This window comes from Metarhizium robertsii, assembly GCF_000187425.2.
Source record: "Metarhizium robertsii ARSEF 23 chromosome Unknown MAA_Scf_5, whole genome shotgun sequence".
Classification (NCBI taxonomy): Eukaryota; Fungi; Ascomycota; class Sordariomycetes; order Hypocreales; family Clavicipitaceae; genus Metarhizium; species Metarhizium robertsii.
Genome location: NW_011942193.1, coordinates 806400 through 819417, shown reverse-complemented (window position 1 = coordinate 819417; position 13018 = coordinate 806400). Strand labels below are relative to the sequence as shown.

Genomic DNA, 13018 nt, shown 5'->3' with positions numbered 1-13018 from the left:
ACAGTTGCCATGTTGCCAAATCCCCCTGGCCTACGTCTAATATCAGACCTGGTCTGTTGTTCCGCCCTTGGTTGCCGAGTCGGTAGTTCTTGACTGCCCTTCGACTGCCCTCGACTGCGGTCCCATCCATATACATACTCCGTACGGAGTACATACGCGCTCGGCGCGCCTCCTCCTGGTGCCAGCCCATGCAGGCGGCAAGAGACAAATGCTACCAGGGATCCTTGGAGCGCATTCACCTGGCCCTATTGCAGATACTACTACAACTGCGCCGGTTGCGCTCCCTTTGTTTTCAACGAGGGGGAGAGGTCTGATGATCTCGCCAGTGGCCAACTATAGCATGGCATTTGGGCTCATCGTGACAGTGTGCCCTACCAGCCGCATTCGGAGTACTTTGCAGTAAACCAAGAGCTACTGTACGACCCCATTTTCTGTCAGAAAACACGATGGATTCTGGCCTTGGTGCCTTCATCGGAGCAGCTCGGCGCTCACAGAAAGGACGCCACAGCCCGCGGAGCCTTGTGCTGGCCTGCGAAAGCAGCCCGACTGGCAGCCAACGTAGCTCACCGGCAAGAAACAGAATGTCTGCATTGCATTGTGCTGTACTTTGTAGGACGTTGCTCCATGGCTGCGCACCTGCAGGAACGCCTGTTTGCGGAAAAGGGCCAAAACCTTTGCTGGTCACACAGCACAGTTTCCTAGTATCACAACTGTACAGTCAGAAGAGAGTTGTCTTGACTGCTGTGGTCAAAAGCTGAGCCGGCCCCGAGTCACTCGGCGACATGGCCTGTCCAGTACTCCGTGATGGGTATGAGGAAGGACATGTGGTGCTTTCAAACCCAATCCCGCGACTTCATTCCCAATGGCATCCCGAATCGCGGAGGAGCTGCCACAGTACATACATTGCAAGAGTCCAAGTGTAGCAGACAGCATGGCCTCCTCATGAGAATCCTTGAGCCCCCAAGTTTGCGACTTGCGTACTCGGTACTCGATACTCCGTACACAACCTGGAAACGCACGACGAGGATTAGATTATCAGCAAGTAAGATGATACGGCTTATGCCCAGGTCCCCACTGGCCGCCACAATGACGCTACTTCAATGCCGAGAGCCTTGATGCTGGGGGGATACAACCACGCCCAGCCTTCTAAAGGTTTCTTCTGTGAGGTGAACCAGATTGCGCTGACCTGCTGAACCTGCACGTCGCCATTTTCGGACAAACATGCCCTTTGGCTATGGGTGCAACGACGTCCCGCCTCTTGGTCCGTGGTATCCATCCCCCCTTTTGTTCCTTTTTGGGTCTTTGCACAACTACTAGTAGTAGTCGACTCGGCGCGGTTGTGTTCGACTGCTGGGGACAATAGTACATATGTACGTAGTCATGACGCAGGTGCGTGGTTGAATGATGGCGAGATGAATCATGCTTGCATCCACGACAATCCGCTTCAGCACCGAGTCTTGCCACCAGCATCTCGAGCTGATCCAAAGATGCTTGCTGCGGGGATCGTGAACGAAGGCCAAGTTGGACGCTGTGTTGTAACTGCGTGAGCTCATGTAGCCGATTTTTGTCGGGTGTGGCCTCGTGTCGGCTCCATTGCACACAACGCGTTCCCCTGTCCTCGGCTCCCCTCGTTCGGCGGCTGTACATGTACATACATATGTACATGCATGCAGAGATATACATACACGCTCGCAACTCCCCTGCCAGTTTCCACCTGAAAAAAACATGACAAGTGACGACGAGCTTGGAGAGTCTCCAAGTGTTGGTTGGCCGTCCAAGCCAAGCTTGCAAGGTCCAAGTCCCGAGCCCGCAACGCTTCATTGGCCCCAGCGGAGTCCTTCAGGCACCTGCCGTGTTGAGCATCGCGTCATCATGATTTCTCACGATACTTTTAATGAGCATGTCTTGGGTATAATTATATCCTCTTCATGGGTTATTCGCCAGAGCAAGCGAGACATCAGCGTTGACAAATGCCGTGGTGCAGGCAATTCAGCCTCATCTCAGCCTTCGGGGCTGGCAGATGAGCGGGGGTATACAAGGCCGTCCTATTGTTGCGGAAGGATGTGTCGGTATGAGTGGGCTGATGCTGGCATCATGGACGCTTGTCAAAGAAGCCAGCTTCCAAAGACGGGCAGGCAGTGTGCGCTTCTGGCAGGCGGGTTGGCGTGAACATCGAGACGTCGAGACATCGAGACATCCGGAGACACATGGAGCTCTCCACAAGCAACTGTTAGTTGTTCCATCACACACGTGGCTGCCGGGGCCTCGCAACCCCCCAAGATGCCCGTCCCTGGTCCTCTTTGCCAAGGCTGAGTTAATGTGTGCGACCGTGCAGGAGGAGTGCTGCGGGTGGGAACGTACATCGGCCCTGGTCTGCTGAGGTCCGTCGGCAAGCCGAGGGCCAACTGAGTCGTTCCGGGCACCTCGTCTTTCGACATTTGCCTTCCCCTCCGATGGGTATTGCTCGATGCCCATCTCTGTGGCTCCCTGTCACTCGAGTTCGAGGCCCAAGCCGAAGGCGGAGGCTTGCTCTCCGTTGTGGCTGCAGCAAGGCCGGGTCCGCGCGGATCGCGCGTCGTGGGATGGGCAACTCTGCTCAAGCTTGCTCAGCAGCTCAATGGAGTGACGCCTTCCCTCTGTCTGGCTCTTGACCAACTGCCAACCTCAATTGATCCCCACAGTCATCATGGCACATGGGCCGCCATCCACACACCTCGTAGTCACTTTGTCGTACGTAGCAGTACGGGGTACAATGTGCTTCATCTCGGCTTGATCAAGTGGCATCAGGGTTGGGAAAGGCTCGCGAAGCGACGGGACTAGCGCGTTGCCCAACCCGTGCGAGTTCCCAACAACCAACCCTCCGAGGCCCAGCCGCTAATCTGCCAACATAGCCGGCGCATGCTTTTGCTTGATTTGGACAAGCCTCGGTGGAGTCCCGCAAATCGGCAGCTGTCGTTGACATGTCCGCCTTGGAGCCTCCTATTGTCCAGTCTACCGAACTTGAGAGGCCCAAGCTGCGCCCGCCCTTTCTGGTTTCGGCAAATCATTTTCGGCCTTCAGATGTGCATCTTCGGGCCACTGCTTTTGCCCATGAGTCGTGATGTGCGAATAAACAACTCCCGCAAGAGTCGTGCAATTGTGCCGGGGTTCCGGCATTGGCGCCTCCACGTTGGCCAACCTTGCCGCAGCCTGAGGATGCCTCCTGGCGCCTTTGCTCCAGCTGCCTAAGCTGTGTCTGGCTGTGGAGAGCAGGACGTGTCAAAGAATAGGCGCGTCGACAAACTAGTTGTACTGTAGTGAAGGCAACAAGAATAAAACAAACAAAACGAAATGGGCCTTGGCTTCTACAGCGCTACCAAGATATGTACCTCTGCATATCTTTATTCCTTCATTGCCCCCCCCAATGAGAACTGATCTCACTTCCAAACCATCGTTTATGACTAGTAGCAAATAAGAGGGACGGAGGATATGCCTGTAGAGCAACAAAGAAGCCCTTTGTTGACCCTTTTGTTGATATAGTGTGCTGATACGGTATGGGTCATCTCCGAGCCGAGTGACATGGTCCTTGGTTTGAACGAACGCGCCAAAGAGTACCCGGTCCAGTCCACGATGGTGATGAGCCACGTACCAAGCAACCGGGACAGACGTCTAGGCCTGAGTGCCCCAACTGGTTTGCTCCGGAATGAGAATGAATTTAAGCACAAACAGGCGCGTGCTAATTAATCGACTCCTTTGCGAAGCTGAGGTACATCCCCCCACTTTCCGACTTCAGCCACGATATGCAACCTGGCCTGGATCATTGGGCTTATCGGTTGGCTGTCTGGTTGGCTGTCTGGTCCGCTCAAAGGCTCTCGCAGGCTCTCGCAATGGTCTAGGCTTTCGACAGTCCTGTGAGGCTCGGGCTAACCCGATATATCTTTCAAGGCTGTTGTGAAGTCGAGATCTGGCGGGGATTGCCAGCCCTGTGCAACAAGTTCTGGTGTGGCTGATGCTGAGACCTGTTTTTTTTTAAAAAAAATTTTTTGTTCCGGCCTTCTTTTGCTGGCTTCTTGTTCATCTTTAAGGCCCGTGCCGAGATCTCAGTATCAAGAGGACGGTTCTCTCCAGTTCCAATACTTCGTAGCATCGGCGACTCCACGTTGTTGACTCAATACCATGCAGTCCGGGATGCTTGCATATTCATGATAGTACATCCATCCTAGATTCGTTCTCTAGCTGAAATTTGAGCTCTTCACGCCGCGGCATAAGCCGCCTATTGGTCACCCATAGTCTAATCTGGTCTGTTGGTTAATGCACCATGCTCGATGCCGGCACGTGGCAAGCGTTGACTGCGATTTCGTTGTACAAACTGCCGGCAACATCCGCGGAGACGAATCTGAGACCAAGGGCAGGCTAGGTTGCAGGCGGCGAGCATTTTTGCGTCGTTTTTGTTGGAGGGACGCCCAGCTTGCCAGCCCAACCCTACCCAACGGGGAACCAGACAGCTGGGTTGATCGGCGCCGGTATAGCCTCAATAGGCTTAACAAGAACTTGCTGCCAAGAGGAATGACATATCTACTTACTTTAAGCTCTATGTCATGCCACCGGGGGATATTGTACATATCTTCTGCTAAAGTCGCACGCGCCATAAAGTCCCGTATCGGGGACTCATACTCCCTGCCCGTATCTTGGCGTATTCTGCATAATTTCCGACTATGCTTAAAGTGTCCAGAATACGGGACTAAAACATGGGCGATGAAATTGACGCTCCTCAATTCGCGATCGCACTTTCTCAGAATGGTTCGTTTGAAAACTTGACACAATGATAACTGGCTAATAATAAGTGTCACCCCCCGATGTCAAGCTAATTTCCGCGGCACACAGCTCCCCTTCGGTGCTGGCATTTGGAAGAAGAAGTGCTTACGCCAATGGCTTTCCCAAGGCGAGGCTCCAAATAGATACGATATGTACTGCGTACAGAAGGGTGAGTGACAGGGCAGCGGCCTGTCAAAGGGCTCAGCCTGACTCGAATTATAGCATCGTAAGTTCTTGTGTTGTCATGATGGTGGCTTCAGCTGCGAAGACGTACTGGCCTAGATTACCACCGACAGCTCAGACCAGACGCTCTCAGGGGCACTTCTCCGCGTTCCCGTTCCTTCTATTCGGGTTAATTTGGCCTTGCGCTGCACCAGGTTGAAAACAAGGCGCCCGTCATGCTCACTCGAACGCCATGGGGCTTGGAAGCTAGACAGTGTTCCGACTTCAGTGCGAGTGGGCGGAGACAGATTGGCCGCGAGGCAAAGAGTGAGATTTGGATGACGACGGACAGGGTTCTGATGTTTGGTTGGTGGTTACGTGGGCCATGGGCTGCGTGGACTCGGGCGTGGTGTACGGAGTACTCTGTATACCTACTAAGAAGTACGGAGTGCACCTGACCTGGGGCTGACTGTGGGAGCAAGAATGAAGTTGGCGAATCAGGAGCAGCCGTAAGCGAAGCTGGGCTTCGCTTTGGCTGTGGCACGGGTGAATTGCACCCGCCCGTCCAAACTCTCGAGGATGCGCCCGCCATCATCGATCGCTCTACTGTGTCTGGTGTCTGTTGCGTCTGGTAGCCAGTGTCTTGAATCTTGTCAGCAACCTACCTAGGTAGGTAGTCAGCGGTCGTCCAGACGGCCAGATTCCCTGCCATCCTATCACCATCGCTAGACACCAGATGTTGTTGGAGGCGGTTTGTGGCTGTAACGGGCAGCCTGGCGACTTGGGAATTTCTGGAGGAGATCCAGAGGTTAGTCACTTCCCACATGTTGCTTTGCTTCTCATCGTTATCTAGCGTCCCAATCAACCCCCGCAAACTCAGCCAGATGAGGGACTTGCCTGGTGCTCTAGTGTTCGAGACAAAGGCTGTTGAGGCGGCGCGCGGGCTTTGGCAAGCGAGAGTTTTGCCAGTGTTTGTCCTGGTTTTCTGAACCGAAGCCTTCAACTGTCCGTGCCGACGCCGACTGCCAGAGATAATCGTTTGTTGTCCGGGTGCCAGTGTTGCACACCGAGGGTTCGCCAATGACAACATCATACCACAATGTGGGATAATACAAATCACATGGCTTGTCAACATCTAGACTAGGTCGAGTTACATGGTGCTCTGTGGATATCTAGCCATCACCCATCAGTTTTCCCTATGCAGGATCTGATAACTAGGCCAAGGGTAGCTCTCCGACTTTCAATCACGATAAATCATGAGCCCTTTCGCGAGGCATGACGATTTTGGTCGCACGGCCTAGGTATGCTAAATGAGAAGCCATTTTGGATATGGAAAGGCGACAGCACATGGCCAAGTCTTCCCTGCTGGTGCAGTTCTGGCCTTGCCACTGTCATGTCAATCAATTATCTGTCTCCGCGCTGCCTCACCTTGATAACCCAGGTAAACGAGCTAGTTGAACCCCCACAGCCCTTCCATGACTCTCTCCCAAGGGTTCTCCCATTGAGCTCTTATCCACCAGGGCTGTTGTGACGCTGCTCCAAAACGTCCAAAAAAAAAAAGCAAGACTTTGTAACTATACAGTAAGTGTAAGACGTCTCTTTTCGCATGGCACCTACTAGTACGGCGTGTCACTACTGCTAATCACTCCAGATGATAAGTACAGACGAGGCCAATGTCGGCGAGCCGCGCTCTCACCGGAAACATGTCACGCTGTGGTCAGACCACCCAAGCACCATTCTTCTTGAAGCAAGGTAGCAGGGCTGTCGGGCAATGGGTTCGGAACCTGCCATACGGTGGGTTGCATTTGATCCCGGAACGGCCTAGCCCATCCTACTCCCTGTCCGCACATGGCAGAAAACTAAAAAGCAAAAACCAGAGGCACAGCCAGGGCCTGAAGCGATCAACAAGCCAGAGAAAAGCAAGACATGCTCGAAATAGCTGTAGAGAAACAAATTCTGCGGGCAATACGGAGTACATGGCCTGGAAAAAGAAAGTAGTGGTTGGCATCAGCCAGCACCGAGAGCAACAGAACACGCAGAGAAGTCTCGAAGTCGCTTGTTACGACCACCACCCTGGCCCGCCACGGATGGCTAGGTGTCGCGGAGGGTTGCCAAAAGCAGAAGACGCCCGTTTTAAATAAATGGGGGAATCCCACCGCAAACTCAATCTATTTAAGTAGAGGGAGGAACCCAACGCGCCCAAACGACTGCGACCGCGACGGTTAAACTGGGGAGAGAGACCTCTCCGCAAGGCTCAAGAAAGCTACAAACGGTGGCTGTGGTGAGCGAACTAGGCCCCCTTGCCAGGCGAGCCATCAGGGAAAACAGCAACTCGGTGTGTTACAACGACCCCAAAACCAACGACGCCAACGATGGGGCCATGATCTGTTTAATCTACGCAGCCACCCCGGCTGTGACGTGCAGCCAAGCGTGTGAGCGGACGGGACAACAGCCAATGGAGGGCGTTCTGGTTGCGCAGCACCCGCCGAAAGCGGAATTTGCCCAGCTCTGAGGGTTTGAGCCAGACCAGTCTGCCAGGACCTTTCCATCTGGTGTACGGTAACACATGTACGGAGTGTGGGAACTACGGTACGGAAAAGAGCAGTGTATGTATTGCACCGTGGGAGCTGCATCCTGCAGAAGGAGTACCACGCGAGCTGCAGGGAATCGGGCTCTTTCTCGCTGGACGCCTGTCCTCCTTCTCTGGCGTGGGCCTGGAGCTCTCGTGGAGCCCGTGGTCCGTGTTTATGATGGAGCCAAGTTCAAGCCTGTGAGGTAATGAGGGTAAGGTGTGGTAGGCATGAAAGGCAAGAAAGGGAAAGAGAGCTGCATGATAAAAAGTGACCAGGCTGGAAAGAGAGAATTGGGTCCCATTCTCTAGGCGTACTGCATTCAACGTATGTGTACGGAGTACAGAGTACATACATGCGATATACTATCCTATGGAGAGGAGCCAGACACAAACACTAGAGGGCCAGGCCACTTGTACGGACTGGAAGCCACGGGAAGAGCCGTGAGTGACAACGGAGACAGACAGACTGGTATCGCAGGCGCAAAGGCGTTTGCGGATATGCATGCTCAGATTCGGGGCATCAGTTCGCCGCCGCGCTGGCCCTTCCTTCATTGATGGATACACAAGTGTAGCAACGGAGCAGCCGGCTCGTCGCATCCACATGCTTACCCGTCAGCTTCAAAGGTTGAAAGATGGAACAGCAGGAGGCACAGGGCACATCTGCCGCATCTGCCAGAGCTGCTGAAGTAGTCATCTGGAACTTGGTTGCAGGATACCTGCCCGCAAGGGTTGGAGACTTTGTGGACGTCGGACGATGCTGAGAAGTCGCCCAACGGATGCAATGTGTAGCACTGAAGCTCGTACGCTCTGTCCCAGGTCCTGTCTACTTGTTGTGCACGCGAACATGGTGCCGCCATAACTATAGGCATGTCGCAAGACGGAGAGAATCAGACGACGACGACGACGACGATGCACTGCCATGGTGTTGGACAAATTTGGCAGAAACGGTGCCGGCGCTCCAACTGACGCAATACGACGATGGAGTGTCTCATGGCGCCCGCGCTCTGCCACGGCCATGCGATCCCTACATGTACAGACATTGACGCTAAACATTGAACGCACGACGGCGAGGGCAAGGGGGATGCCCTGGGCCTAGCGGTATCGCAGCCAACAAGTGTGCAAAGGAGCTCGCCATGGCCCCCTTCAACGTCTCCCCAGGCGCCCGCGGTTCCACCGTTGCAAGGAGCGGCGAGAGGAGCGAGAGGAACGGCCCCCAGTTGTCGTCGTCCTGGTGAAGAGGGAGCTTGCCAGGGATGCCCTCAAGTGCTCATGGCTGTGACTGGACGGGCCACGCGCCGCCACTGCGGCAGCCTTGGTCCGCCGCGGTGCCATGGCTGTATGGCTCGACCCAGCCCACAACGCCTCGAACCTACACACCCTCCCCCGGCTAGTGGGAGTCGTCGGGAGACTGTGAAGATTTGTGCGAGATGGCGCCCTGCGACAGGCTGCGCGTCCATCGCGATGGCAAGGAAGGAAGGAAGGAAGCAAGGACGGCAACCAAGAGAAGGGCGTGTCCAAAGTGGCCCTGGGCCCAGAGCCCGAGCCTGCACATGTGGCCCCCCTTCCACACCACCCACCCCTGGCCGTGCAAGCCGCGCCTGGCTGCGTCGCCAATGTGGTCGCCATACAGCCCACTTACACCCACCAGACAAGGACAGTCCACCAGACCGCAGAGCCGAGCACTGAGCAGCCCACCGCGAGCGCCCAGGTCGCCCGTCTCTCCGCGTCCACGACCCAGAGGGGACCCAAAGGAGATGCTGTCCCTGCCAGAGCTGGCCGTGGCCAAACCGTCCAGATGTCCTCGCGGGCACCCTGGAGCTGGAGGGCACAATGTGCTCCGGAGGTGCCGCCACATGCTCTCGTCGCTGCTCTGGGCTCTGGGCTCTGGGCTTGCCCATGTCCTGGCCTCGGAGGGCTGCTCGATGATGCCCGTCCGCGGCAGGGGTCGTCGTCGCTTTGCCTTCCGTCCCCCCGGCCGCAGTTGCGCACCAAACACACGCCATCTCACAGCCCACGATGTCCAGGGCCTAGGCCAATGCAATGCCGGAAACCATATGTACGGTACAGAGAGAGAGTGTGTGTACACACCAGACTCGTCGTTCCCTTCCTTCATCTACCCTCTGTGCCCCCTCGCCCAACTTCTCAATCCCTCGTGAACACCTTCTCCTCATCTAAGATTTTGTGCCCCCTTGACAACATCCTCACCAACAGGGCGAGACTAGACATTTGATTGGGTTGTGTCTCACTCTTGCGCACCCTTTTCGACAACCTCTCCATCGGGCCATATACGTCTTTGTCTGTTCCCTAGGCTATATTCGACCCTTGATAAAGAGACGACGCCAGCTTTCTGTCCCGCTTCCGGCCTCGCATTGAAAATCCAATAGAGATTGCCGTCCATTCCTTGCCGTTAAAGTTCTGGAAGTCTTTACAAAAAAAAAAACTGACGTCCCTTCGTTAATCAACCTTGTCTCTCTCTCTCTCTCTCTCTTGATCGGCTCCGCCGTTCCGTTCCCTTACACGACTTGACCTTTCGCAACATCTCGTATACATTGTGCAGCAGCCATCGCCTCAATCTCTCCAACAGCACCAAGAGCCACATAATGGGACCCTTCTCCCAGCAGCAATGGCCTTCGTGGGCTTACTCCAACGTGGCAGATCCATTTTCGACATACACGCACTTTTCCAACTTTAACGCTTACCTCCACGATTCTCTGGACGTCTATCAACCACATCACAGCCGCCTGGTTCAACACCACCAGATGTCCAGGGCCACTGAATCGAAACCCCGCCTGTCCAAGGAAGAAGTCGAACTTTTGGAAGCCGAGTTCCAGAAGAACCACAAACCTAGCAGTACGACTAAGAAGGCCCTTGCTGAATCCATGAGAGTGGACAATGCTCGCATCAATGTCAGTGAATGTCTCGCCATGAAATGGCGTTCCACATTGAACCAGCATGTTGTGCTAACCGTTGGATATAGAACTGGTTTCAAAACCGACGGGCTCGTGAGAAGAAGGAGAACAATATCAGGGAATACGAGGCCAAACAGCGATTGGAGAAGGAAAGATCCGAGGCCTCGGGGGAATCTCAGTCTGAGAGCAGTCGTCAACGTGATTTGGTTGCTTCGAGTGCCCCATTCCCCCAGCCAGGCATCAACACGAAGCCAGAGTCTGACGCCGCCCTGTCCCCCTCCGAGAAGTCACTTCCCGACCCATCTGGCGAGACGAATGAGCCTAGCCAAAGCGATGAGTCTGACCTCCTCTCCCCGCTCTCGCTTCCCACAAGGCAGGAAATCGGCATGGCTCGTCCTTCAAAATTCAGCGGACTCTTGCTCAAGACTGAGCAGGACGAGGATGATAATTGTGCCCTGTCCGATCGGGTGGATGAGTACTTGGCCATGGAGGACGGGTCCATGCTGGCTGTCACCTCAAAGGCAGCCGAGCAACAGCTCTTGGCCGGATTTGGTGGCCAGCACGACACCGACAGGCACGAACAAGATGCCGACTCATCGCCATTCACTGATAATTCCGAACCAAGGTCCCCTGAAGAAGACATTGCCTCCCGCCGAAACCGACGCCCAGCTCCGCTCTCTATTACCGGTGGCCGGAGCCACTCGTACTCGTCCAGAGCCTGCGATTTTTCTTCAAGAACGGGCGACCAGGCGGTTTCCATGCGCAGGATTTCTTCCAGTACGGGATCCGGTCGTGTGAAGAAGTCTGCTGCCACCCCTCGAAGCCCGTTCTTTGATAGAAGCGCAGATATCCTTTTTCAACGAAGACATTCGCCCAATGCAATTGGCCGCCAAGGATCTGCGGCGCCTCCTACACCCGATACTCCTGTTACTCTCCAACAACAAGGGTCAGTGGATGCTGCCATGCCGTCACTGTACTCTCTCGAGGGCAAGTATACGCCACCAGATGTTGTTATATCTGATCCCACCTTGCGCACACCACCGACCACGCCAGGCTTTGGCGACTCGCTTTTCCACCTTGGTGCCGGGTACGAGATGGGCATTTCTGAAGAGACCATTATCGGTCCTGGCATTGATCGAGCCAATCGTGGGGTGCAAATGGCTGGCAACCCGGCCGCGTTTGCCAGCTACATACTCAACAACGCACAATGCTCAGCTCAACAAATGGCCCCCCTGTTTCCAACACAAATGGCGCACCCTTACTTTGGTTTCATGGGCACCAGCGACAACTCCGAGTACAATTGGTCCGACTTGTCACCTTCGACAGCATCCACGTCCTCGAGCTCTCAACAGAGATACATGGCTCTCAGCCACATCCAAAACTAGCTTCATCTCCGTACACCATCCATCACACGACACGACTACCCCCTGTACTCCTAGCCGCTTGCAAATGATGTGAACGCGAGGATCACTTGTATAAAACGTTTTTTTTTTCTCTATATATTCTCAGCACGAACCCACGAAAACCCGCACCGAAAGACAGAGTCCGGATTACTGTGGTCCATTTTGTCTACCTTGACTGCAGATCAGATATACAGCTCTTGCATGTGGGAGGATGCAAATTTTGCTCCCCCCGTCCCCTGTTGTTCTTTTTTTTTTCCACGTGCGTCTCTGCGCATGTAATGAATATCATAGTATTTATGGGAGGATTGGATTATCATGTTTTCTTTACTACAAATTTTGTGTAAATTCTCGGCGCTTCGGTATAGCGATGGAAGGGGGCAAATACCCAAGGAGAAGGGGCATATCATTTACAGAGGCTTATTACAGCCTCGAGAGAGTTCATTATCGGCATAGGCGACTGAAAAGGTGGCCGAATAGCCAGCATTTACCCAATACTAAATTCTGAATACAGTCGACAAGATATACATGAGCATTACGCATTGGTCAAAATCAAAAAAGGGTGATGTGCTCTGCACTCGTGATATGCAAGTGAGCCTGATTATGAGGCCAGTCTGGAAATACAGCAGCCAAGCCAACGGCCAACACACAATGGTATCCCTTTCCGGCACGTATGTATTCACGACAAGCTACAAAGCAGCACGGCAGTGGGGGCGAACATGTCAAAGCTGCAGAATTACCCAACGGTATATCAAGGGGTGGTGCATCACAAAGGGGGGAGGGGAGGGGACAAAATAACCTTTTTGTGCAACAGGGACGCCGCGGAAGCACCATGACCAAGGCAGGCCGGCCTGAAGCCGGCACCGACACTGAGCGTGGCCAAGATATGTACATGGTTGAAGGCGGAGGGAAGCCTCGTCGTGCCAGCGAGGGAGGGTCAAAGGGGTAGGGACACTGAGTCTAGGGACAAAGAAGCAGTTGAACAGTCAGTGCTGGTACGTGCCACGGACGGGCTCATTCTGCCACGTCGTGCTTGTAGTTGGAACATTGAACTTGGGCCACGTTCTGCAGGGCTCGTGACACTATTTTTTTTTTCTTAAAAAACTGATTAAGCTTGTTTGCGTGAACGAATCTGCTTATCTGGGAATCGTGGGCGGCAAAACTCTGGGGCGTGAGTGAAG

The 13018-nt window shown here is 54.3% G+C and overlaps 1 protein-coding gene across 1 annotated transcript; it reads left to right on the top strand.

Annotated features, from left to right (window-relative positions):
- Positions 1-10128: 10128 nt before the first annotated feature.
- Positions 10129-11822, top strand: MAA_04394 (Homeobox; the record flags this gene model as incomplete). Its single annotated transcript, XM_007822392.1, has 2 exons — positions 10129-10434; positions 10506-11822. The coding sequence occupies 2 exons, from the start codon at positions 10129-10131 to the stop codon at positions 11820-11822; spliced, it is 1623 nt and encodes a 540-aa protein (XP_007820583.1).
- Positions 11823-13018: the final 1196 nt, after the last annotated feature.